This window comes from Palaemon carinicauda, chromosome 11 (assembly GCF_036898095.1).
Source record: "Palaemon carinicauda isolate YSFRI2023 chromosome 11, ASM3689809v2, whole genome shotgun sequence".
Taxonomy (NCBI): Eukaryota; Metazoa; Arthropoda; class Malacostraca; order Decapoda; family Palaemonidae; genus Palaemon; species Palaemon carinicauda.
Genome location: NC_090735.1, coordinates 138,944,279 through 138,970,345, shown reverse-complemented (window position 1 = coordinate 138,970,345; position 26,067 = coordinate 138,944,279). Strand labels below are relative to the sequence as shown.

The 26,067-nt window shown below is 48.4% G+C and overlaps 1 protein-coding gene and 1 long non-coding RNA gene across 2 annotated transcripts in view; both read left to right on the top strand.

The window, feature by feature from the left end:
• LOC137650244 (uncharacterized) overlaps positions 1–26,067 on the top strand; it is a 473,662-nt gene that overhangs the window by 369,155 nt on the left and 78,440 nt on the right. The gene's annotated exons all lie outside the window — the stretch shown is intronic.
• Positions 1–26,067, top strand: part of LOC137650238 (uncharacterized) — a 101,794-nt gene that overhangs the window by 54,514 nt on the left and 21,213 nt on the right. The window contains exon 6 of the mRNA XM_068383513.1: positions 10,294–10,453. Coding sequence (XP_068239614.1) covers positions 10,294–10,453 — 160 coding nt within the window. The remainder of the gene's footprint in view (positions 1–10,293; positions 10,454–26,067) is intronic.

Sequence of the window (26,067 nt, the reverse complement as noted above, 5' to 3'; positions counted from 1 at the left end):
TCAACTGTATACTGTAGACGGTTTGAATAAGTTAAGAAATGGTATAATTGATACTTTGTTAGTGTATTCGTACACACTCAAGAGCGGCAGCTAGATGACAGCTGATCTAATCACAGCCAAAAGTAAAAAAAAAAAAAGAAGTCAACAATACTCGATTTTTAAAACAAACCCGAAATTTAAAAACAAAAGTACACGCTTTCTTAATGTGCAATTAACTATTTAAAGAGTGGCAATTTTCTAGAATAAAATGATATTTCCCAAAAAATAGTGGTTTGCTGATGAAATCGGATGCCGTATTTTTAGCTATGATTGAAATGGATGTAGACTCGGCCTAATTATTTCGTTTCGTATTTAATTGACACTAAGAAAACTAATTTTAGTTTCTTCATCTAAATGTAAGTATTGTATAACACAAAGAGAGAGAGAGAGAGAGAGAGAGAGAGAGAGAGAGAGAGAGAGAGAGAGAGAGAGAGAGAGAATCAGCTGTTGTACTCAAATGGCGTGTTTTTGTTTCGTGAGAATTTCATCGCCACGACTTTAACAACAACATACTGTACTGAACTTTACAGTATTATACAAACTACTGTAATATGATAAAGTAAAATATTTGTAATCTATTTTATATGAAATGGGGCTATTTTTTTTTTGTTTAAAATTTACATTTACGTATGTAAAACAACTCTCTCTCTCTCTCTCTCTCTCTCTCTCTCTCTCTCTCTCTCTCTCTCTCTCTCTCTCTCTCTCTCTCTCGTAGATTGTTTTCCTGCTTTGCTACGTATGTATGATTTTATATAGATACGGTAAATAATATTTGTAATAACATATTTTATTAAAGCTTTTACTGTAATATCATTATTTATCACTTTCATCATGCGCGTTAAATTCCTTAGTTTGTTTACTGAGCGTACTTTATGACGCCGTCGTTTCAGGCGGCGTCATAAAGAAAAACATTTCATTTGGAAGTCCTAAGAAAAATTAAGTAAAACATTAGTAATAACCAAATCAACATACTGTACTGAATAATCAATATAATCGATGCAGAAACTAACCTATACACAGATGTGTAAACGGATTTTGAGCGAAGCGAAAAATCTATTTTTGGGTGAGATAGCCATGGCGTCCTGAAGGAAAGTTCCTTTTTGGTAGCTTCCTTGGGTAAATAACTACTAAGATATTCCCAGAGAATTTAACCACAGGTTATCACAGAATTCTAACTTCTGGAGCGAGTATCCTAAAGGTTTCCCTTTTAAGACATCGTATATCAACAGGGGACGCATGTGTTAACGCGCCACATAGCTATCTACACCCCGAACAGAGTTAATGCTTCGGTGTGTAAGGGCTGAGAATATCTGGGAGCCGTTCCATAGCTAATCTCATTCGTGGCTACTACTGATACTCGAGACGTAAACAAACGGGCGCCATTGCTTAAATGACGTCACGTCCGTCTTTATCCTGAAGCCAGTTGCTTGCCCATCACCATGATACAGCAGAGCAGGGTGGGACCTTAAAACTGGACGAAGTAGCAGGGAGGGTCCATCAGGACGCCATGGCTATCTCACCCAAAAATAGATTTTTCGCTTCGCTCAAAATCCGTTTTTTGGGCTCAAGCCATGGCGTCCTGATGGAAGAATACCAGAGAATCAATGTATCGTGGTAGATTTTCCCCTAATAGTAAGTGCCAAGGTATTGACAAATTAGCATAGTAATCTTGGTAAAGAACCGTAGGGAAGAAGCATCCTGCCCCCCTTGGCAGTGAAGTTCCCACGGGCTATGCCGACGTCAAAGTGGTATTGAAGGGCTATTCATTCTGATAGAAGAACTTGAAGGACTTGGAGATGAAGCTGAATGTTTGGTATTTGTATAGGAACATTCTGAAAGCAGACTAGTGGTGGTTGGGCACTGTATGTCGAGAAGGATGATTCATCTCCAGGGTATGAAGAGTAAGTATTCGTATTGGAACATTACATAATCAGAGTGAATATAAATTAAGAGTTAGTGTCTTAATTTCTCCATAACCATAAGGAAAAGGGGATAATAAAACTATGACAGGCATGTATTTCATAGTAAGTAGGAGCTGATTGAGACGCACAGATAATAAAATAGAAATTTTATTTCACAAATGCAGAAATTAAATAAATTACAGTAATAAGTAAAGTTCATTTACAGTAATTATAATGTACATAGTAATAAAGACTTGCTCTTGAATCTGAAAAGGAATTTCAAGTTTATTAGTAGGCACTCGTTCTCGAGGAACGCAAGTCTTGATTAAAACACATCATGCTCAGGGCATGCGGCACTTATGTGACAACTATGACATTTCACCTGGGATAAGAACAGTTATAAAAGCACTAAGTGTTTTCGACATCACTATGTATCGCTCGAGGGTCAACATAGGCACCCGAAGAGTTAGAGTCCCAAGTAACTCACTGTTCTACGCAGAGTTAGGTGCAGGTTTCATAACACTACCTGCGGCTACCACAAAATGTTTGACTTCGTGCACTTGTTTCGCATAATGTTTAAAGAAAACGCGCGAGGACTTCCAGCCTGTGAAGTTTTTAAGGCTTTCAAAGTCCATGCTCTGAAAGAAATTCAGAGATGATGCAACTTTCCTAGGATCATGACCAGCGGGTGTACTGTCGGGATCCGCTCTGCGAATGAAGTAGGTGATTTTCGCTCTTAATTGTTTCAGTGACAGGTCGCTGCCCGATGTTTCTCCTTTGAAGAGTTGGCCTCCACCAAAGTTCGAAGTTCTGCGAAGATAGACCTTGAGGCTCTCTACTGGGCATAGAGAGACATCTTCCTTCAGGGGGCATATTCTCCAGGGGCCCCATCTTTTGGTGGGTAATTCATTTTTGGCGAGAAACGTCGGATCAGGGGAGAGGGTAACGTCTCCTGTATCGGTAAACAGGATGTGTCCGTCTTCTCTTGATAATGCCACTATTTCGCTGACTCGAGCTCCTGAAGCAAGAGCAAAGAGAAATATAACTTTCTGAGTCAGATCCTTGAGAGGGCATGAATCATTATCCAAGTTGGAAGCGAAATGGAGCACCTTGTCTAGTGACCAGGAGATCGGTTTCGGTGGGGGTGCTGGGCGTAGGCGAGCACATGCTTTCGGTAGTTTGTTGAAGATGTCGCTGGACAGATCAATTTGGAAAGCATATAGAATTGGTCTGGTCAAGGCCGATTTGCAGGTTGAAATCGTATTGGCTGCTAATCCCTGTCCATGAAGGTGAATAAAGAAGGACATGCAGAAATCAATCGTGATTTCTTTAGGATTTTTTGTCTTGACAAAGGAGACCCATTTCCTCCAGGATGATTCGTATTGCCGTCTTGTGGATTCGGTCTTGTATTCCTCTAGGAAGTCCAGACTTTTCTTCGAGATCCCAAACCTCTTCTTTGCGGCTAGGGAGAGAAAATCATGAGATGAAGGTCCTTGATTTTCGATGATGAAGCGAAGACAGTCGACTTCTGTACTTGTTGAGAGAGAACTGGGCCCGGGAGAGGGATCAGCTTGGGCTGCAGCTCCAGGACCAGGGGGTACCAGTTGCTCCGGGGCCACTTGGGAGCCACTAGGGCCGCTGTCCCTTTGAAGGTTCTCAGTTTGGAGAGGACTTTCAACAGAAGGTTGGTGGGAGGGAACAGGTAGATCTTGGACCATCTGTTCCAGTCCAGTGACATGGCATCCACTGCTTCTGCCTTGGGGTCCTCGTACGGGGCCACATACCGAGGAAGTTGATTGTTGTCGCTCGTTGCAAAGAGATCTATCTGAAGTTCTGGGACTTGGTGAGAGATGAAGGAGAACGATCTTGCGTCTAGAGACCATTCCGACTCTATCGGGTTTGTCCGAGATAGAGCATCCGCTGTCACGTTGCGGAATCCTTGTAGGTGAACTGCAGACAGGTGCCACTTCTTCTTCTCCGCCAGACGGAAGATTGGGAGAAGTACCTGATTTATCTGGGGCGATCTTGAGCCTTGGCGATTGAGACAACGAACTACCACCGAGTTGTCTAGGGTTAGACGAATGTGGATCGAGGGCAGCGGGGATAATTTCTTCAGAGTTAGAAGGACCGCCATGGCCTCCAAGATGTTTATATGGAACGTCTTGAACAGGGGAGACCAGGTGCCTTGAGCCTGTTTTTGGTGGGAGTGACCTCCCCAACCCTCCAGCGAAGCGTCCGTGTGGATGTTGAGTGATGGAGGGGGGTGTTGAAGAGGAATGGACCTTTTCAGGGCCTTTGCTTCTGACCACGGCTTTAGGAGAAGTCGAAGTCTGTTTGGAAGCCGTCTCTTGAGGTCTCTTCGAGCGATGGATGCAGAACGTCTCCAGACTCCCGCGGCATCCTTTAGCTGTGCACGAAGCACTGGGTTTGTTACTGAGGCGAACTGTAGAGAGCCTAGAACTCGTTCCTGCTGGCGTCTTGAAATTCGTTTGGATTTCAGCAGTCGCTTGACAGACCCTGCTATTTCCTTCCTTTTCTTCTGGGGGATGGAAAGGCGGTGTGACTGAAGGTTCCATTGGATTCCCAACCACTGGAACTTCTGAGCTGGAGAGAGGCGAGATTTCTTCTCGTTGATCTTGAATCCCAGGTGTTCTAGGTACTGGGTGACTTTGTTGCAAGATTTTACACAATCTTCGGGCGATGGAGCCCAGACTAGCCAGTCGTCGAGGTAGGCCATCACCTGGACGTTTCGGAGGCGGAGCTGTTGTACTATGGCGTCCGCCAGCTTTGTGAAGATCCGAGGGGCCACGTTGAGGCCGAAGGGCATGGCCCGAAAGGCGTAGCTTTTCCTTTGGAGTCGAAATCCTAGGTAGGAGGAAGCGTGATGGTTCATTGGAACATGCCAGTAGGCATCCGCCAGGTCTATGGAGACCGTGTAGGAACCTCGAGGCAGAAGGGTCCTTATCTGTTGAAGAGTCAGCATCTTGAACTTGTCGTTCGCTATGAACTTGTTGAGGGGGGATAAGTCCAGAATGACTCTGAGTTTGTCGGAGTCTTTCTTGGGGACACAAAACAGTCTCCCTTGGAACCTGGTGGACTTTACCTTCCTTATCACCTTCTTGTTCAAGAGATCTAGGACATATTCTTCCAGAAGGGGGGTTGATTGTTGGAAGAATTGCTGGAAGGTTGGGGGTGGTTGAGTCCAACTCCAGCCTAGACCCTTCTTGACGATGCTGTGTGCCCAGGGATCGAAGGTCCAACGATCCTGGAATTGGCGAAGTCTTCCTCCCACCGGAAGCACTTCATTGCTTCTGGTGTCCCGAGGGCTTGCTGCCTCGGCCGCTAGCTCCCTTTCCTCCTCTGCCTCTGTTTGAGCCTCTACCTTTGGGACGAAAGGTAGTTGTCTGTTGCTCGAAAGCAGGGGTGAAGACCGGTGACTGTGACAACACCGGTTGGGTGACCAATTGAAAGGTCTGTTGTGGCTGAGCTGCCACTTGGGAGGTAGCGGGTCCCGGAAACTGACGTCTTTGTTGACGTTGCTGGGGTTTCTGTATTAGGGATTTCCTCTTAGGTTGAGGTCCGTCGTCCTGAGAGGGTTTCCTTTTTCTTGACATGCCCCACCTGTGGAGAAGGTTCCTATTCTCCGTGGCGGCTTTGTCGGTGATTTCCTTCACAAGGTCAGAAGGAAAGAGGTGTTTGCCCCAGATGTTGGAGGAAATCAGTCTCCGGGGTTCGTGTTTCACAGTGGCACCTGCGAACACGAATTCACGACAGGCTCTCCGAGCCTTCATGAAGTGGTACAAGTCCTTCATCACGGTAGTCATGTGGGATTTGGAGAGTACCATGTAGTGGTCTGGTACTCTGGTGTCACAGGCCATAATTTCAAGTTGGACTTGGTGAGACATAGATGCTGCGAGCCTCTCCTTCGTATCTTGTTCCCGACGAAGGAGGTGATCGTTGAGCTTAGGGAGGTCTTCATTAAACTGACGTCCGGCGACGTCAGGATCTAGCTTTCCCACGACGAAAGTATGCTGGATATCCTTCCAGTGTCGAGCGTCAGGGGGAGTGACTATGGAGAAGGGTCTGCACTCCTCCAGTGCAGGGCAGGCTTTCCCCTCTTCCACAGCTTTAAGGCACGCAGTGAAGGCCTTTTCCAAGAATGGAAGAACCGCATTTTCAGGTGCGATATAAGTAGGGTGCTTCTTGCTCAGGGCCGGAAGCTTAGAGCAGGTAAAACCCCTACTCTTGAATGTGTTGGCTAGCATAGCCTGGGCCTTCGCGAGATCGAACACTATCTCTTCCTTCGGTTCGGTCTCTTCCTTAGAGGCAGGTTCGGAACGAAGTCGGACGTAACAGTCCGGGTAGGCCTCAAAGTTTGGGAAGAACTCCACGTCTTCCAAAGGGACCGTGCCGATCTTGTCGCTGATAAAGATCCTGCCGGTCGCGATAACCATATGCTCAGCATACCTCCACGGGTTGGCATGTGAGCAAGCGGGGAGATCCTTAACCGAAATCCTCTTCGGTTCTCTGGATCCCATCATGGACCTGATGAACTCCTGATTCTCCTTTAATCTGTCGTCCATGACGGCTCTAATCAACCGGATCATTTCTTGAGTGGAAGAAGAGGGATCCGGGGTCGTGGAGGTAGACGGGATAGATACTTCCGTCGGTGTAGGAGTAGGAGCGGAGATGGAAGGAGGAGCGACCTCTTGCTCCGACTCGGCGTATTCCACCTGGTCTTCGTCATCTTCAGCTCCTTGAGCCATAAGAGTCTTCTCCGTGTCTTCCGAGACGTCCGACATATGTTCGTCATCTTCAGAATCCAGGCGGCACTCGTGCATGGACTGAGCCATGACAACATCAGGTTCCACTGTAATTTGGACAGTGGGAATCGCATCCTTGGGAACCACAGAATCAGGGGAGGCCTTAGGGAACAGGAGTGACCTCAATTCTTCAGTGGCCAGGTACGGTCCGGTGGCATTCTTCTGGAAGCCACGCACCCACTTGCGTAGCTTCTCCCGAGAAATGTCCCTGACCTCCGCTGAGGGAGGGTTATGGAAGGCATCAACTAGGTGAGCCTGGCAGACCGTACAATTCAGTGGGTTCCAGAATTTCAGATCCCCTTTCTTGTCAGCACAAGGGGCGTGAGTCCTGCAAGCCGTATGCCCGTAGAAGTGCGGGCTTTTCACAGCGCAGAAGTCGAAGTCACACTTCGTCTGCTCCTCCTGTGGAAGAAAGAGAAAATGAGTATGGGGGGAGTCATAAGAATGGCTCTTAAGCTAAGTTAACATTAATCATTAATTTTAACTTAATGAAGGGAGTGATGCATAGAGATTGAAGTAGTAAAGAAAACATACTCCATGCATCTCGCCCGTCTGGCTACCGCAAGCTTTATCCATGGGTAATCCGAGATGGCCGAAGGCACAGGATAGTATTCCCTGAAATTCCACAGGGCAATGGAATTCCGTGGAAAACCAAGGATAAGTTTGGGACTGAGATCACTCAGTCCCAAATTAGGGAGCTAACAGGTCCCTTAGGGTAACTGCTTCCGGCAACCAGCCGCGCTAAGATGCACGCAGCATGCTGGAATATTGAAGAATGCAAAGGGACAGCATGCTTACTAATAGAACAGTACCAAGGCACTGATCTAAAGAGTGTAACAGGCTATCTGTTTGCAGTGTAGGGCTATCAGTATACAAGTGATAGCTAGGAGAAGGGGGTGCAAGTATCCTTGACGCCTCCAGGAGGTTCCGGCAGATCTCCGGCACGCCGGAGGCCGCTCCAGCAGAGTTTCTGGCATTAGGACAGACAAAATGTAAGTCAAGAGTAAAGCCAGGGTGGCGGCCGCCGGCACAACGGCGGCACGCCGGCAGAGGAGCGGCGGCTCCGGCGGTCGGAGGATGCCGGATTGGTGACTGGGATAAGGATGGTTATAGCTGAACCAGGTTGCCGGCAGTGAATGCCGGCACTCCGGTGGCCGACCGGCGGGCGGACGGTGAAGCTAGGAGGAAGGAGGAAGACCGTCGGCGGGAGCCGGCGGCGGTCGACAGTCCCCCGGCAAGCGGAGGGGCTGGCGGCATGAGGGTAGGGGAGAGTCACCAAGGTAGGAGGCAGGTATCGCCGACAGTGGAGGCGGCAAGGGACCGGCACCCGGATAGGGAGAGAGACAGGGGGAGGGATGTAAGAAGTCCAGCCATGGAATCCAGACATCCCCCCCTGAGAGGGTGTACCCATGATAGAGGCAGGCTCTATCACCAGGAGCCGGGGTCGCAGAGGACCGGGGGCTAGGGTAGCCCAAGGGAGGACTAGGGGACACCCAAGAGGGGAGAGACCTCCACATGCAGAACGCATCCAGTGGCTAACCCCATAGGACACTATGAAGGGTATATGTACCAGAGCGGACTGCACAAGGAAGCTCAAGGTAGCCCTATCACTCCGCCCTAAGGAGGAGTTGTAGGACAGGGGACAGATGGGTATAGACTAACCTACGTGTAGGCTAGGCTATACAAGAGATAGGTGGGGAGGGGAGAAGAGAAGAGTCTTCCAAGGAAGGGGATCTGTACCAGAGCGGCCACTAGGGAAAGTGAGGACACTCCCTAACCTAAGATAAGGCCGCCAGGCTGAAACGGTGCATGGGTACAGTTTCAGCATGGGACAGAGTAACCTTCCAAAACCTAACCTAGAACAGGGCTAGGAGTCCTGAACTAGGAAGGATAGAAGACATATCGCTATGGCAGGACAGTCATAGACTATTCCTAGCCATAGAGGAAGGGCTAGCCTAACCTCACTCTCGGACGCAACCCTAAGGGGGGGTCATTCCCTTAGGGAGGACTGAGAGGCGATGAATACTCCATTAGACACTTGATCCCCTTACTCAGAAAGGAAATCAAGGCTAAACAGAGGGAGTGCCAAGGCAGGGGATGAAGGAAGCATATAGGGGTCCTATCAGGAGGTTAGGTTAGGAAGGGACACTAACTAACCTATCCCCTATATGGTCCCTGAAGGCGAAAAAACACTTGCATCACGGTCGAAAGTATTGTAAAATAATGCCACTATCTTCATAACTTAGCCTAGGAACACTAATAAAATCATGCATGAACACTTATATACAGGCGCTCTGGCCTCGGGGTTATAGAAGCCGACTGGTATGAGGTCAATCGATGACCGATAAAAAGCGTCGAAACACGATATAAAAGTTCCTAGCTATGAAGACTAAATAAACTAATGTAATCGATTAGTAAATAAGGCCGGAAGCGTTGTTGTGGCTAACTAAATAAGGCATGCATAACAACAACGACGCCATAAAATGGCGGGTCCGGTAGAGGCACAGCTCTGCCACAAAATAGCAATTATCTCGGAAAGTAATATTTACTTTACGGTCAGAGCTTAACTAAACAATACTGGAACCTTGTACTCAACTTTCCAGAAGAAGGCGAGGCTGAAGGTAGCGACATTACGTAGATGCAAGGCGATAAGTGAAGCACAGGGAAAATCCGTCTAAGTAGGGCGAGCTACTGAACAAAGGATAAAGACGGACGTGACGTCATTTAAGCAATGGCGCCCGTTTGTTTACGTCTCGAGTATCAGTAGTAGCCACGAATGAGATTAGCTATGGAACGGCTCCCAGCTATTCTCAACCCTTACACACCGAAGCATTAACTCTGTTCGGGGTGTAGATAGCTATGTGGCGCGTTAATACATGCGTCCCCTGTTGATATACGATGTCTTAAAAGGGAAACCTTTAGGATACTCGCTCCAGAAGTTAGAATTCTGTGATAACCTGTGGTTAAATTCTCTGGGAATATCTTAGTAGTTATTTACCCAAGGAAGCTACCAAAAAGGAACCTTCCTTCAGGACGCCATGGCTTGAGCCCAAAAAATGCGTTTGTGTCTTCATTATAATCAGAGATAAACGTAAATAAAACATTGATTGCCATTTTTTATCGTGCTTTTTGGCGTGCTTAGGAAACGCATGATATAAAGTCGCCCTTGATATTTGTGCCTGTTTTAGTTTAGGGTACATTAGTACATGCATTAAGTGTTCTGTACATTAAAGGGTAGTTTGTTAACAGTACTACGTACAAGGGAAGGTTTTAAAAGTCTGAATATACATGTTAAATAAATAGGTAAATATGGTATCACTACTTAGCGGATTTTCACCTATCGCGGCCGGGTCTGGAACCTATCTACCGCGATAAACGAGGGTTCACTGTATATTCACCGGGTAAGTATATTAAAAAATTTATTTTATAATTAAAATATAATTTTAAAGTTGAAATGCAACTTTTTATTATATTATCATAGTTTATTCATTCATTTGATATTATAGTAAATGGAAATTACTTCATTCCAGGCCCACAGATCTGTGTTAGTTGCTCGCAGTCCGTACTTCTACAGACAGATGTATTTACGAAGGAAGAAGTTGAAATATCTTTATCAGTTTTGTAGGTTTACCTTACCGATTGATGTAAATTTTGATGTTGTGGATGCAGTTGTGTCATATATGTACACAGGCAAGTATTATTTCATTATTTCGAGTGAAACTTTATTTTTGGTTTAGAATACAGTATTAAAGATTTTTTAGGTACTTTTCTTTATGAGAGTTATCCTTTTCTAACTAAAGCCAATAATCTGCATTGCCTTATTTATACCATATTTAGTATGGTAATTATGTTTTAAGTTTTATTCATACAGTGTGTGTATGCAGTTAACCAGTCCTTTTTTGGTGTTACATTCACTGCATATTTGTCAATCTCAGCCCTTTTCTTGTGTATCTATTATATACATGTAGATTATTTACACAATTACATTGCACTTTTCTTCTGTTTTGGATAATCTTTCATTTGTTTTCTATATCATGTATTTTATCTGTACCTGCCACTATGGTACAGTACCTGAAATATGCCTATGATTGTACTATTGGATCTCTGTAGTGTTTATTTAGCACCCGCCTTTTAATTTTCATCCAAGTCCATAGGTCTTTTACATCTTAACTTTCCAAATTTTTTTTTACTCGCTTTCAGCAGTTTTATATCTTACAAAGAACAAATCTTTCCAGTAAACTTTTGAAAGATATGTGACTGTTTTTGAGAGACTGCTTTATAAAATAGAGCATAGATTGTGTTATAATTGAAGTTGATTTATCGTTGTACTTCTCTTCACCATAAACGTTAATTCCAGAAAACTGTGAAAGTTTTTTTTGTACTTACACCTGTATTTGCACTTTCTCCCAGAATTCCCATTTCTTAGTCTTCAACTGTGCACTTTTTTTATGTTTCTGTGGACCTTATTACTGGTCATTATTTTTCTATTTCCAAACTTATTCCTTCTCAGAATGATTTTACAGTATCTGACCCTTCTTATCACATGTCCAAACCATCTTAATTTGCAAATCCTTGTCCATTATTCTTATGTCTATCTACCAGTTGTCTCTTCCATACTCAAAGAGAGATAGTGTATCTTTTGTTAATGTGACAATGTATTATTTTATAAAACTTCTCTTCAAATGTAATATGCAGTTTATAGTGTATTCACACAAATTTCCCAATATAATCATATTAGTGCCTTGTTGTCTGGTGGTCGAGAATAAAGACAAGTTCTTAATTGCTCTGTAAAGGCTGAATTTTGATAAATGATAAATTCTCCTGATGCTCATATTGCTTCTCTCTCAAAGCTGTTTAAATGTTGACATCTACCCTTGAATTAAAAATGTCCTTTTTTATTTTCTTGCAAAATGCCTTCCCCTCTAGTTAAGTACCGTATTATGTTAATCTGGGTATTGATGGCAACTATATAGGCATGGGTACATCATAGACATTTTGTCTTTTCAGTTCTCTTGTTGCAATCATGAGTATCAATTACAGTATATTTATTTTTCCTTATTGTACTATTGAACGTTCAGATTGGGTATGCTATTGGGATTTTAGGTTATTTAACATTTTAACAGAGGATAAATTCATGATTGTTTCTATGCGACAAAAACTATTGTCCTTTAATAGGGAGATTGATTTGGTGAGAGCTGGAGGCAGTCTTTAAAATTGTTTGAACTGACACCAAATATAAAATTGAAACAAATTTACCCTTCAGTGGATAAATTGTCATCTCGTAATTCTACACGTAGGAGGGATGACATTATTTTAACTAGACTGTATATTGATCATACACATGCAACCCACAATTATTTAATGTAGAGTGGGGAAGGGAGACAGGCCCCTCTTTGTAATACCTGTCAAATAACAATGGATATGAAACATTTTAGTCGATTGTCTTTTTTTTTCTTTAATCCTCAGAGGGGGATAATTAATCCAGGATAAACCTTTAAGAGATATACTTGGGGAAAATTATAATTCATTGAACTTGAAGAAATTTATAGAGTATTGGGTTATTTGAGGAGCTTTTATTGATTTTATTAATTTATTTTTTTCAATATTTAACTTAGCCGGTGATTATGATAGCTGCAACTCTGTTGCTCGACAGAAAACTCTAAGGTAAAACTCGCCAGCGATCGCTACACAGGTTGCGGGTGTGCCCAACAGCGCCATCTGTCGTCCAGATACCCAGTACTCAATGTAAACAAAGACTCTTTTTTCTCTCTGTCGTGCTATCGACAAGACGTACTTACACGCTGTTGCTAAACTGGAGTTGTTCCGTAACCGAAATACAAACCACGCTATTTACAAAGGGTATTACTTTTAGCGTAGCTGAAATGGCGAGCCATTAGAATTTAACGAGGGTGTATTACCCCCGCGCTAGTTAGCGGGGGGGTAGGGGAGTGGTAGCTAGCTACCCCTCCTCCCCCTCACACACAGGTGAATACTCACTTTCACTTTTGGCTCGGACTGTGACAGACGTCTCTGTCTTGGTCCTCGCTTGGCAGCCATTGTCTGTTTTGTCTTTACTTAATCGCTTACTTTTATTTTACTCAATATATATGTAAACATGTTTTCATGTTTGTATATATATTTGAGTATAGAAATAAGTAAGTTTCCTTTTCAGATGTGTGTGTGTAGTGTACGATATCTACGTGGAGGCCTCGGCAGTTAGGCCACCACGGCCTAATTTTATGGGTTGCGATCGAGTTTGACTTCGGTCTTTCTCTCTCTCTCTCTCTTGAGGTCGTTCACCCTTTTACTATGTTTTACTACGCCCTTGTAGCTTCCTTCCCGTGTGGGTGGGGTTGCTACGCCGTACATTTTGTCTCAATTAGTTTATGAATCTAATTGTAGTTGTTAATTTTTCAGCTTGTAGAACGATTCCTTTCGGGGTTTTCGTTTTTTCTTTAGTGTTCATTCATTTTTAAATTACATAATTACATAGTTACATAATTATAATTGTTATAATTCTGTTTTGGTTACAGCTCTCCTTCCGCGAGTGTAAGTGGTTGTGAGGGCACGTGCCTGTTGTGTAATTCTTGTTCCTTTTCCTCGGGATTCCTCTTCGGAGCCTTCCCGGGGGAATGAATGTGTACTAATATTATTTGTTTTATTTTTTTACAGTTACCGATCTAGTTCGTTTCTGTAATATAGCAACGGTGTGAGCTGTCTGGTTGAGTCCTGGGGATTCGGCTGTTGCTGCCTCCCCCCTTGTATTGTCGTCAGGGGCGTGTCTCCTTCTACTGGTAGTACTCCCGTGTCGACGGACAGCTCTCCAGTTCATTTTAGAACAGTCAGGAGGCTTGCCTCCTTGGGCGGATAACTTTCCTTCCGAGGGAAGTTTTTTCCTGTCCAGGCTTGAGCTTTTCCTCTTTTGGGGGGTTCTTCTCTTGCCTTTTTTTTTTTCGTGCGACTATGCTCTTGGTGCTGAGCGGTCGCACCTGCAGTTTCGCTCAAGGGGCTGGGCAACTGCAGGAGCTCCTCTTCGGAGGATTGCCCCTCTTAGGTCACTGGCTGACCAGTCTCTTCCACGAAGTGTTTCTCTTTCGTTCGCGAGAGAGTACACTCATAGAGACTCCTCTTCGGAGGTTTCTTCTGTTGCTGTTGCTGTTGGCCTCCCTCGCCGTAAGGCCCTCCGTCCGCCTCGTCGTAAGGGCCTCTCATCTCCCTATAAGGGTGCTTGAGGCGCCTTTTTGAATCTCCGTTTGCAGCCTACAACTTCTTTTTCTCGATCTTCCGTCTTGGTGCAGATGGACAGCAGTCTAATCTCGTCTTCCGACGGGCAACGGTCTTCCCGACGGACAACGGTCTTCCCGACGGACAGCGGTCTTCCCGACGGACATCAGTCTCCCGGCGGACAACGATCCCTTCGGGGCAAAGGGTTGCCCCCACGGGGGTTCTTCCCTTGCGTGTCAGGGTTTCCCTGCGCGCCCTTCTGTTCGTCAGCGCTCTCCTGTTCGTCAGCGCTTTCAAGATGATCTTCCCTGTGGTTCCTGTTACGTGCCCTGTGCGCCCACGTTCGCCCTCGCGATCTAGAACTTCGGTTCAGGTCGGGGTCAAGGACCCTTCTTCTTTGCGCAGGCTTCCACGCGTAGCCTTCTGCTCGTCAGCGATCATCAGCTCGTCAGCGATCATCAGCTCGTCAGCGATCATCAGCTCGCCAGCGATCGTCAGCTCGTCAGCGATCATCAGCTCGCCAGCGATCTCCAGATCGCCCACGTGTGTTACAGCTGGCACGCCAACGTTCTCCAACACTTCTGAAGGAACATGGTTCGCCAGCTACTAGCTCAACTGCGGATGCTGATCGCCATCGCGCGACCCTCAACTGCAGATGCTGACCGCCATCGCGCGACCCTCAACTGCAGATGCTGACCGCCATCGCGCGACCCTCAACTGCAGATGCTGACCGCCATCGCGCGACCCTCAACTGCAGCTGCTGACCGCCATCGCGCGACCCTCAACTGCAGATGCTGACCGCCATCGCGCGACCCTCAACTGCAGATGCTGACCGCCATCGCGCGACCCTCAACTGCAGATGCTGCTCGCCATCGCACAACCCTGAACGATTGCCCGCTTACGCATGCTGCTCCTCATCGCACCACCCTGAACGATCGCCCTCCTGCAGATGCTGATCACCATCGCACCCTTTCACGCGCGATCATTCACCTGCGCATGCTGCTCGCCATCGCACAACCCTGAACGATTGCCCGCTTACGCATGCTGCTCCTCATCGCACAACCCTGAACGATCGCCCTCTTGCGGATGCTGATCACCATCGCACCCTATCACGCGATCATTCACCTACACATGCTGCTCGCCATCGCACAACCCTGAACGATTGCCCGCTTACGCATGCTGCTCCTCATCGCACAACCCTGAACGATCGCCCTCTTGCGGATGCTGATCACCATCGCACCCTATCACGCGATCATTCACCTACACATGCTGCTCGCCATCGCACAACCCTGAACGATTGCCCGCTTACGCATGCTGCTCCTCATCGCACAACCCTGAACGATCGCCCTCTTGCGGATGCTGATCACCATCGCACCCTATCACGCGATCATTCACCTGCGCATGCTGCTCGCCATCGCACAACCCTGAACGATTGGCCGCTTACGCATGCTGCTCCTCATCGCACAACCCTGAACGCTCGCCCTCTTGCGGATGCTGATCACCATCGCACCCTATCACGCGATCATTCACCTACACATGCTGCTCGCCATCGCTTACCGCCAGCGATCTTCTTCACCTACGCGGCAGCACGATCCCTCGCCGTCACGCCCATTCCCCTGCGCGCCCGCGCGATCGCTCGCCTGCGCGCCCGCGCGATCGCTCGCCTGCGCGCCCGCGCGATCGCTCGCCTGCGCGCCCGCGCGATCGCTCGCCGGCGCGCCCGCGCGACCGCTCGCCTGCGCGCCCGCGCGACCACTCGCCTGTGCGCCCGCGCGACCATTCGCCTTTGCGCGACCGTTCGCCCTCGCGCGACCATAGTTCGCGGCGAATTCCACAGCCGGTGGTAGCAGCAGGGACGCGTGCTCCTAGGCGGCACTCGGGATCACCTCCATCCAAGCACAGGTTGGTAGTGCAGGACGAAGACAGGTCAGTACAGCATTCTTCCCACCTTCTTTTCAGGCAGGAACCGTCGTGTCCTCTCCAAAGGATCGCCCGATCCCTTTCACCTTAGCGAGGATTTCGGACTCTGTGTCCTTGGAACAGCAGACATGGTTTGTTCCGCTGGCACGGGCGTTAATGAGGGTTATGAAACCAGCACTCACCGGCCAGGGTAACAAACCAGCGGCTGTCTCTCCTACGCTGAAGAGAAAAAGAGGAGTGGACTTCGTGGTGACTTCCCCCAGGGCGAAGTTGGTTCCCAAGAGGTCGGTCTCGAGGGTCCCCTCTCCTGCACGAGTACTCTCTCCTTCTCCCGCCCTGGAAGGATTTTTGGCGGGGGGGCTTTCCGTTGAAGATTTCTCCATCGGACAAGGGGTGACTGCTTACCTCTTCCTCTGGGAGCTTACCAGGTTCTTTCCCTCCTCGGTTACGGCCCGAGGTTTGGTTCAAGGAAGCTACAGGAAGATCAAGAGTACTTTCCTCCTCTCGAGCTCAGGCACCTTGGCCTTTCGTCGTTAAGTATCTACTTGCGGACAAGCTCGATGTTTTACCATCTGGACGCACTGACTGAAGGCTTCCTTCGGGTGTCTCATCTGTGGAGGTCAACGACCTCAGACACCCTTCCATCCTTGAGAAGAGTTTTGTCTTTGCCCAAGGACAGAGACTTAAACATCTGCTGTGCGGAGTAAATCGACTTCCGGTTTCACTCCTCCAAGGCGCTTTCTTCCAGACTCTGCAGGGCTCCAGCTCCCTTTTCTTTCAACCACGTCGGCCTAAGTTATCGGCTACGACAACTGGGACAAGGTGTCCAATTGCAGTTTCCTCCTGTCAGGAACAGATGGCACGGGAGACTCCCCCGGGGGGGCATAGTCCTAAAAGGAGTTCACGAACTCTAGGATTGCAGGTTTTTTCGCTGGGAGGATGCTTAAGGTTACTCATCCGAATGACAGCTTCCCGATGCCCATTCCCGCACAATCTCTGTGAGTAGCCAAGGATATCGCGCCTGCCGTCTCTGTCAGCGAATTCAGTGTCTCTGAACCTCTATGCCATAGCATCAGCAGAGTTGCCCGGTTGGGCAGAATGATCCATACCTTAGGCGAAGGTCTTCCTTAGGATCATCGACGGCTTCACCCCCGGCCCCCTCAGTCGATCCTTTCTTGTAAGGAAGGATCTGAGAGGGGATGTCCATAGTCGACCTCTCAGCCCTGATCAAGTTTGTCGAACAAACTTCGGCCAGCGTAGACCAGCAGAATCGATCAGACTGGTAACGAGGCGACAGGACTCCTTTAACCCTGGATCGGAAGGACGGGTACTTTCAGTTTCCATTCCATCCATCTTCCAGGGTGCTCGTCGAATTCAGCCTAAACTGCAAGTATTCCTGCTTATGATGCAGTGTGGCTATCCCGCCGTGGCATAGCAGGTTTGTTTCCCCAGAGAACTCTCCCTGCCTTCCTCTTGGCCGCTCAGGTGCAGACTTCCGCCTCCTCTGCTGTTTGGAGGGCTGGTCAACTCCGGTAGGCTCGGGTTTCGACCTTCTTCAGCGCCGGGAAAAGCTTCCGAATGCTGACCATGAGTGTGGGCTCATGGTATTTTGCTTGGAGCCTTCTCTTCCTCTGCCTCAACATCTGGAGTATCTGGCCATGATATTGAGTCAACCGCCTTACCACGTTGGAAACCCCGCTTCTCGTCCGTCCAGCGAGGTTAAGCAACGTCGGCACTTGGATGGGTGACCACCTGGGGACGCCAGATTCTGTTACCACATCCTCCGAGCCTTCCTTTCGGTTGACTGTGGCAAGACTGAGGAGAGTCGCAGTACCTGTTCTCAGTCAAGCAGAGTTTTCAGCCCTACCTTGGAACGTTTCCTAGTTCTTCTTTCCTCATTGACCCGTTTATAGTCCGAACGGTCGCCTCAGGATAAGTTCCATGTGGGGCGATCCAAGTTCCGGTGGCTTCAGGCAATGTTTAACCGGACTCCCTGGCCCTATGGGACCAGCGGAACTATTAAACCTGCAATGGGTGTTGACCTATGGAGCCTCTTGATGGTAGTGGATATTCTCGTCCTTTCCCCACATTCTTGATGCGGTTCTCGGACTCGTCAAAGGAAAGGGGGGGGGGCATGTTCCGGTCCAGGCCTATGGTCAAGACCTGAAGGATACCTCTCCATCATTCAGGCAGGCTTAAGGGCCTTAGTCTGGCCCCTCTTCAGTCCTACCGCTCCTGCCAAGTCGCCCCGTTGCGTGTCGACTTCATGCTAACCAGCAGGGGACGCATTTTCACACCTTCACATCTTGCAGTAGAGATACCGGGATGATTGAGATTCTCTCAATTCCACCATCGGCTCTCTCATTCCAGGCAGGGGAATGTTTCTCTCAGACTATCCAAGCAGAGCCTCATAGAGAGAGTGTACCTAGGGGTCTTTGACCTTGGGTAACCAGCAAGTGCTGATCTGGGGGACCTGATCGCGACAGCTTGGAACCTCAAGCTTCCGCTAGTTTTCCCCCCAGTCTCAGACCCCGAGACTCTGGCAAGATGCATTCCGGTGATGGTGGGACAACTTCGACGCCTGCGTCTTCCCTCCTTTTTGTCTGCGGACAATGGGTCTCAACAAAACCAGGTTGTCTGTCAACCTTTCAATGGGAGAGCTCCACTGGGACTATGCGCAGAACGGTTTCTGGACCCTCTGCTTCCCCTGACGGAACTCCCGGGAGAGCTTCTCCCACGGCGCAGGCTACTCAAGCAACCACACTGCGACATCTCTCCCGAACCGGGGCGTCGCTTCGGCTTCATGCCTGGAGACACTACGCTTCCTCCTCTAGAAGAGACAACCCGCTACAGTCGCGGTACGGAGGTCGCGTCATCTGCGATAGTCATCCACAGGGGTCTCCCAGGCAAAGTGAAGAGTCTAAGGTGGTTGGTGCCGTGGGAGATATACCTCTTCCCGTGAGGCCTCTTCTCCAGCAATAACGGTCTTATTGCCTTTCGGCGGGAGGAAACTCCTTTCCGCTCTTGGCAATGAAGCCTGTCGCTCAGCCTTTCCCTGACCTTCAGGCTTAAAGGAATAACTTTTTCCTGCCCGCTGGATCTATTCTCGCTCATGCGAAGCTACGATCGTCCCTGCCCTAGTCGGAGGAAGACCTCCAACTTGGAGCATGGCTCGGACTTTTAGTCCTTTAAGAGATCTTCTCAAGACCCTTTTACGACAGGCCTCGGATTGTATTCCGCCTTGGGTCTTCTGCTCACTCTGGCCACGGCCAGTGTGTAAGCAATCTTCTTGGTCTCTTACTACTCCCCCCCTTTCTAAGGAAGAGGGGAAGGCAACATTCAGGCTCGCTCCTGAGTTGTTGGCTAGACTCAGAATCTGAGGGTCCCGACCCTTCGGTCCGATTCATTCAAGATTTTGAGTCTCCATTCTGTGTCTGATGTCCCAAGACCTTCTCTTTCTTGCCAGTACAGGAATCGAGAGGTTAGCGCTGGGAACAGCTGCAGTTTGGCCTCAGTTGCAGCCGATTTGGGAACACAAGGAGGACATGGGGGGAGAGTCACCAGTATACCTCTTCAGTCCGGACTCAAGGACATTCATCTCGACCTGTCTTCAGACCCTCCCCCGTCACGTCTCCCTACAGCACGATGTTGGATACATCGCAACGTCCCTCGCCTTCGAGTAATACTACTCTGTGACGCAGGTGCTACAAGCTGGAGTCTGGAAGCGTCTGATGACCTTCGCAGCCCGCTTCCTGCAGGGCGTGACCCACAGGAGTCTCGATACGTTTTCTATCGCTCTGTGGTGGCTACACAACAGCTGGTCTAACCTCAGGCTCCTTTTTGGACAGGTAGCAGAAGGTTGAGGGCATTGTTATCAGGTTTTAGTCTGCATGAACGAAAGAAGTATGTCTGGCCCTTACTTCTTTCTTCATCATCCCCTCTACGGGGAAGCAGCATCCTGGTCTCTGCATAGCTGACCTCGAACCTCTGCAGGTAAACCATGCTTCCTTGTGTTCCGAGTATTGAGTCAATACTGTCGCGTCCCCCATACCCTGACGAGGTGGTATTGGGAACGTCCTAACCCAGAGTTCCTTCTGGAACTCCAGGTCAACTGCCTAAGACGGGTCACACTTCTTCCTTCACACACAAGCTTACGTAGGCCACATGGTTCCTTGCGGTGCAAGGAACTTGTGAGGTGCAGGGACTCCTTTTCTCGAGTGCGACTCACTCGGATTCTGAGTCCCCGGGTAAAGCCAAAGCCAGTATGGCTGGGGACTTTCCACCCTTCCTAAGGGATAAGTCACCCTTTGTAAATAGCGTGGTTTGTATTTCGGTTACGGAACAAATGACAAATTCGAAGATAATTTGTATTTTTCCTAACCATACAAACCTTAGCTATTTACACATATTTGCCCGCCAGCCCTGTCCCCCAAGACAAGTCCTACCTCTAAGTGAAAGTGAGTATTCACCTGTGTGTGAGGGGGAGGAGGGGTAGCTAGCTACCACTCCCCTACCCCCCCGCTAACTAGCGCGGGGGTAATACACCCTCGTTAAATTCTAATGGCTCGCCATTTCAGCTACGCTAAAAGTAATACCCTTTGTAAATAGCTAAGGTTTGTATGGTTAGGAAAAATACAAATTATCTTCGAATTTGTCATTTTTTTCACAACTAATTGGTGAAGTACATTATTCTAGTTTTGAGCTTTCGCTGTGCAGGGTTTCTCTTCACACAAATCCTTGAACTCTTTTTGATAACGGATTCTTTGTTGATGACTTTTTGATAGTTTTTTTAATTCCCCTTTGACCAATTCAAAATGGCTGACCCTTCACAAGTCCCAAAATTTAGGAAGTGCAATGCTAGGGACTGTTCAAGGCGTCTTCCGAAGGCTTCTATCGACCCTCACACTGTTTGTTCCAATTGTCGGGATAAAACCTGTCAATTGGAAGATCGGTGTGAGGAGTGCGTTGGGCTTTCGGAATTCGATTTTATCGAATTCCAAAAGTATACACGTAGGCTAGAGAGAGATAGAGTTAGGAGAAGTTCCTCTCGTTCTATTGATATTTCCTCTCCTCATGCCCCACAACCTATTCCTTCCCCTGTAGTGGTTGCTCCTAATCCCCCTCCTGGCACTCAGGAACCTTCGATGGCTGATATGATGCGTGCCATCCAAGCTCTGGGTGAGAGAGTTGAGTCCCTTGCTAGTGACCGTAATCAACTTATGGCGGATGTGAAGGAGCTGAAGTGCAAAAGTGCAGTGGGAAGTGATAAAGTGCCGAGTGTTAGTGTTGTGGATAGTGTTGCGCTTGAAGGTTCGTCTGTTCGTGCCTGTCGTCCTCCTAGTCCGGGACCTCTTGCAAGCTCCCAAGTCCAGGGGAGAAGCAATGTCGTACGACAAATGGGTTCGAGAGGCTTTAATCAGCGAACAGACGTTCCCTCCGTGGTATCGGGCGTATCTACCCAAGATCGCCCCTGCCTAACTAAGACGAGAGAGCCCATTTATACCTCGTCTTCGGAAGGTGTTTCTCGCAAGAAACCCTGGACCAAGGTCTCACGACCGTTAAAGCGCAAGTCGGTCCCTTCCGCACAAGTCCAACGGCCCAGTTGTAGCCACTGGGTCAGTTCGGACTCGCTGCCGTCATCCGATGACTGCTCACCGCCTAAGAGAGGCAAAGCGGTACCGCTTCAGACAGTAACACCGTCTGTCGCCGCACCTGCTCCTGTAGACCCTAAGTGGTCTCTACTGCAAGACATGCAGTCTAAACTAACGTCTCTTATGCAGGACTTTCGTGCGGAGAAGGTTGCTGCCGCACCAGCTAGTACAGCTCCTTGCCTACAACCGCCCACACGATCGGTTGTGCGTCCTGTGGACGCTGAGGTAACCTTCTCACGCACACCAGTTGAGAGAGTTCCGCCACCCATGCGTTCCAGTGTGATCTGCCAGCCGCATGTTGACGTTCAGCGACGCACGGAGGTCTCCGTTGACGTTAGTGAGGTTCAACAACCGTCAGAGTTGTTTTGTTTTGACGCGGTGCGTCAACCTTCGCAACCCAGTGTGGTTGCCACTGCTCACCCACATCAGTCCAGACAGTCTGGAGTAGACGCTGTGCGTCCCCGCGCTGCTATGGTTGTTGCCAGCTCACAGACTGGGCAGCAGTTTCATGACGTTGCGTCCGGCTCAGTCACGCATGCACCCGTGCGACCGGACTCAGCTAACCAGCCGTTACCCACTCCGTTCCCGTTCCCTCATCAGTTATCGGATGAGGGACTTTCTGATGATGATGTTGCTGCACACGTAGATGAACCGCATTCAGAACTGGACGAGCCTAAGTCTACGCAACCCTCTTTGGACTTTAGGAAAGTTTTGGCCCTTTTCAAAGAGATGTTTCCGGACCAGTTTGTTTCTGTGGCTCCGCGTTCTCCTCCGTCAGAGTTTGTGTTAGGCATGCCGTCAACCACTCCTGCCTTTACTAGACTCGTCCTCGCACGCTCGTCCAAAAGAGCTTTGCGGGTGATAGGAGAATGGCTGCAGTCCAAGAAGAGTTTAGGGAAGACAGCTTTTACGTTTCCCCCTGCTAGACTCTCTTCTAGATCGAGCGTCTGGTATGCCACGGGAGAAGTTCTCGGCTTGGGAGTTCCTGCCTCTGCCCAGGGCGACTTCTCAAGTCTTGTAGACTCTCCCCGCCGCCTTGCCATGAGACGCTCAAAGATATGTTGGTCATCTTCGGACCTGGACCACCTTTTGAAAGGTATCTTTAGAGCCTTCGAAGTTTTTAACCTCTTAGAGTGGTGTCTAGGAGCTCTAAGCAGAAAGATCTCTCCGACAGAGAAGGAGACTTCCTTGCTCATTATGTCCTGCATGGACAAGGCCGTACGTGATGGGTCTAATGAGCTTGCTGCATCATTTGTGTCCGGAGTCCTTAAGAAGCGTGAAAACCTATGCTCATTCCTTTCAGCTGGAGTTACACCATGCCAGAGATCCGAACTTCTGTTTGCTCCTCTTTCCAAGTGCCTTTTTCCAGAAGACCTGATTAAGGAAATTGCCGCTTCTTTGATACAGAAGGACACTCACGATCTTGTTGCGTCCTCAGCTCGCAAAGCCACCCCTTTGCCTACCTTGTCAGCTAGACCAAGGATGGACACTCCAGCGTCCCGTTTTATTCCGCCCTTTCGTGGCAGAGCCTCCAGCAGAGGAGGTGCTCGTGCCGAAGGGAAACGAGGAAAGAAGAAAGGAACCAAGTCCTTTAAGGGCAGAGTCTGACTGCCAGCTTCTTCAGACAGCAGTGGGAGCCAGACTCAAGAACTTCTGGCAGACCTGGGAAAGGAGAGGCGCAGATGCACAATCTGTGAAGTTGCTCAGAGAGGGGTACAAGATCCCGTTTGTACGGAAACCCCCTCTAGCAACGTCTCCCATCGATCTCTCTCCCAGGTACAGAGAGGAAGACAAGAGACAAGCATTGAAACAGGAAGTGTCTCTTTTACTAGAGAAGGGAGCGGTGGTCAAAGTCTCGGACCAGCAAACCCCGGGATTCTACAACCGCCTCTTCTTGGTTTCAAAGAAGACAGGAGGGTGGAGGCCGGTGCTAGACGTCAGTGCTCTGAATGTCTTTGTCACAAAGCAGACGTTCTCCATGGAGACCACAAAGTCGGTTCTAGCAGCGGTCAGAAGGGAAGACTGGATGGTCTCTTTAGACCTAAGGGACGCCTACTTCCACGTCCCCATCCACCCGGACTCCCAACCTTTTCTGAGATTCGTTTTCGAAAAGGTTGTATACCAGTTTCGGGCCCTGTGCTTTGGCCTAAGCACAGCTCCTCTTGTGTTTACGAGGCTGATGAGGAATGTAGCCAAATTCCTTCATATAGCGGACATCTGAGCCTCCCTCTATTTGGACGACTGGCTTCTCAGAGCTTCTTCCAGTCGTCGCTGTCTGAAGGATCTAAAGTGGACTCTAGATCTGACCAAGGAATTGGGTCTCCTTGTCAATATGGAAAAGTCACAAGTGGTCCCATCCCAAACTATTGTGTATTTAGGGATGGAGATTCACAGTCTAGCTTTTCGGGCTTTTCCGTCGGCCCCCAGAACAAGCCAAGCCCAGTTATGCATCCAGAACATGCTGAAGAAGGAACAATGTTCAGTCAGGAAGTGGATGAGTCTAATAGGGACGCTATCATCCCTGGAACAGTTTGTGTCATTAGGAAGACTACACCTCCGTCCTCTTCAATTTCACCTAGCATTTCACTGGAAAAAGGACAAGACGCTGGAAGCGGTCTCGATCCCCATTTCCGAGAAGATGAAGTCTTGCCTGACTTGGTGGAAGGACAGTATCAGCCTAAGAGAGGGTCTTCCCCTGGCTGTTCAGACTCCCAACCACGTTCTCTTCTCGGACGCATCGGACGTAGGCTGGGGCGCGACATTAGACGGTCGGGAATGTTCGGGACTATGGAACTCGAGTCAAAGGATAATGCATATCAACTGCAAGGAGCTACTGGCAGTGCATCTGGCCTTGAAAAGCTTCAAGTCTCTCCTTCAAGGCAAAGTGGTAGAGGTGAACTCGGACAACACCACTGCCTTGGCGTACATCTCCAAGCAAGGAGGGACCCACTCACTGACGTTGTACGAGATCGCAAGGGACCTGCTCATCTGGTCAAAAGGTCAAAACATATCACTAGTTACGAGGTTCATCCAAGGCAACATGAATGTCATGGCAGATTGTCTCAGTCGGAAGGGACAAGTAATTCCAACAGAATGGACCCTCCACAAGGATGTATGCAAGAGACTTTGGGCCACTTGGGGCCAACCAACCATAGATCTCTTTGCAACCTCGATGACCAAGAGGCTCCCAATATATTGCTCACCAATCCCGGACCCAGCAGCAGTTCATATAGATGCCTTTCTCCTAGATTGGTCGCATCTAGATCTATACGCATTCCCACCGTTCAAGATTGTCAACAAGGTACTGCAGAAGTTCGCCTCTCACGAAGGGACAAGGTTGACGCTAGTTGCTCCCCTCTGGCCCGCGAGAGAATGGTTCACCGAGGTACTTCGATGGCTAGTAGACGTTCCCAGAAGTCTTCCTCTAAGGGTGGACCTTCTACGTCAGCCACACATAAAGAAGGTACACCAAAGCCTCCACGCTCTTCGTCTGACTGCCTTCAGACTATCGAAAGACTCTCGAGAGCTAGAGGCTTTTCGAAGGAGGCAGCCAGTGCGATTGCAAGAGCAAGGAGAACATCCACCCTTAGAGTCTACCAATCGAAGTGGGAAGTCTTCCGAAACTGGTGCAAGTCAGTATCTATATCCTCGACCAGTACCTCTGTAACTCAAATAGCTGACTTCCTCTTATACCTGAGGAAAGAACGATCACTTTCAGCTCCCGCTATCAAGGGTTACAGAAGCATGTTGGCATCAGTCTTCCGTCACAGAGGCTTAGATCTTTCCAACAATAAAGATCTACAGGACCTCCTTAAGTCTTTTGAGACCACGAAGGAGCGTCGTTTGGTTACGCCTGGTTGGAATTTAGACGTGGTACTAAGATTCCTTATGTCAGACAGGTTCGAGCCGCTACAATCAGCCTCCCTGAAAGATCTCACCTTAAAGACTCTTTTCCTGGTATGCTTAGCCACAGCTAAAAGAGTCAGTGAGATTCATGCCTTCAGCAAGAACATCGGATTTTCGTCAGAAAAGGCTACATGTTCACTACAACTTGGTTTTTTAACCAAAAACGAGCTGCCTTCTCGACCTTGGCCGAAATCGTTCGATATTCCCAGCTTATCGAATATGGTAGGCAATGAACTAGAAAGAGTCTTATGCCCTGTGAGAGCTCTTAAGTTCTATTTAAAACGAACTAAACCTTTACGAGGCCTTTCTGAAGCTTTATGGTGTTCAGTTAAGAAACCATCTTTGCCTATGTCAAAGAATGCTTTATCCTATTTTGTCAGACTGTTAATACGAGAAGCTCATTCCCATCTGAGTGAGGAAGACCAAGCATTGCTGAAGGTAAGGACACACGAAGTTAGAGCTGTTGCAACTTCCGTGGCCTTTAAACAAAATAGATCTCTGCGAAGTATAATGGACGCAACCTATTGGAGAAGCAAGTCAGTGTTCGCCTTTTTTTTATCTTAAGGATGTCCAGTCTCTTTACGAGGACTGCTACACCCTGGG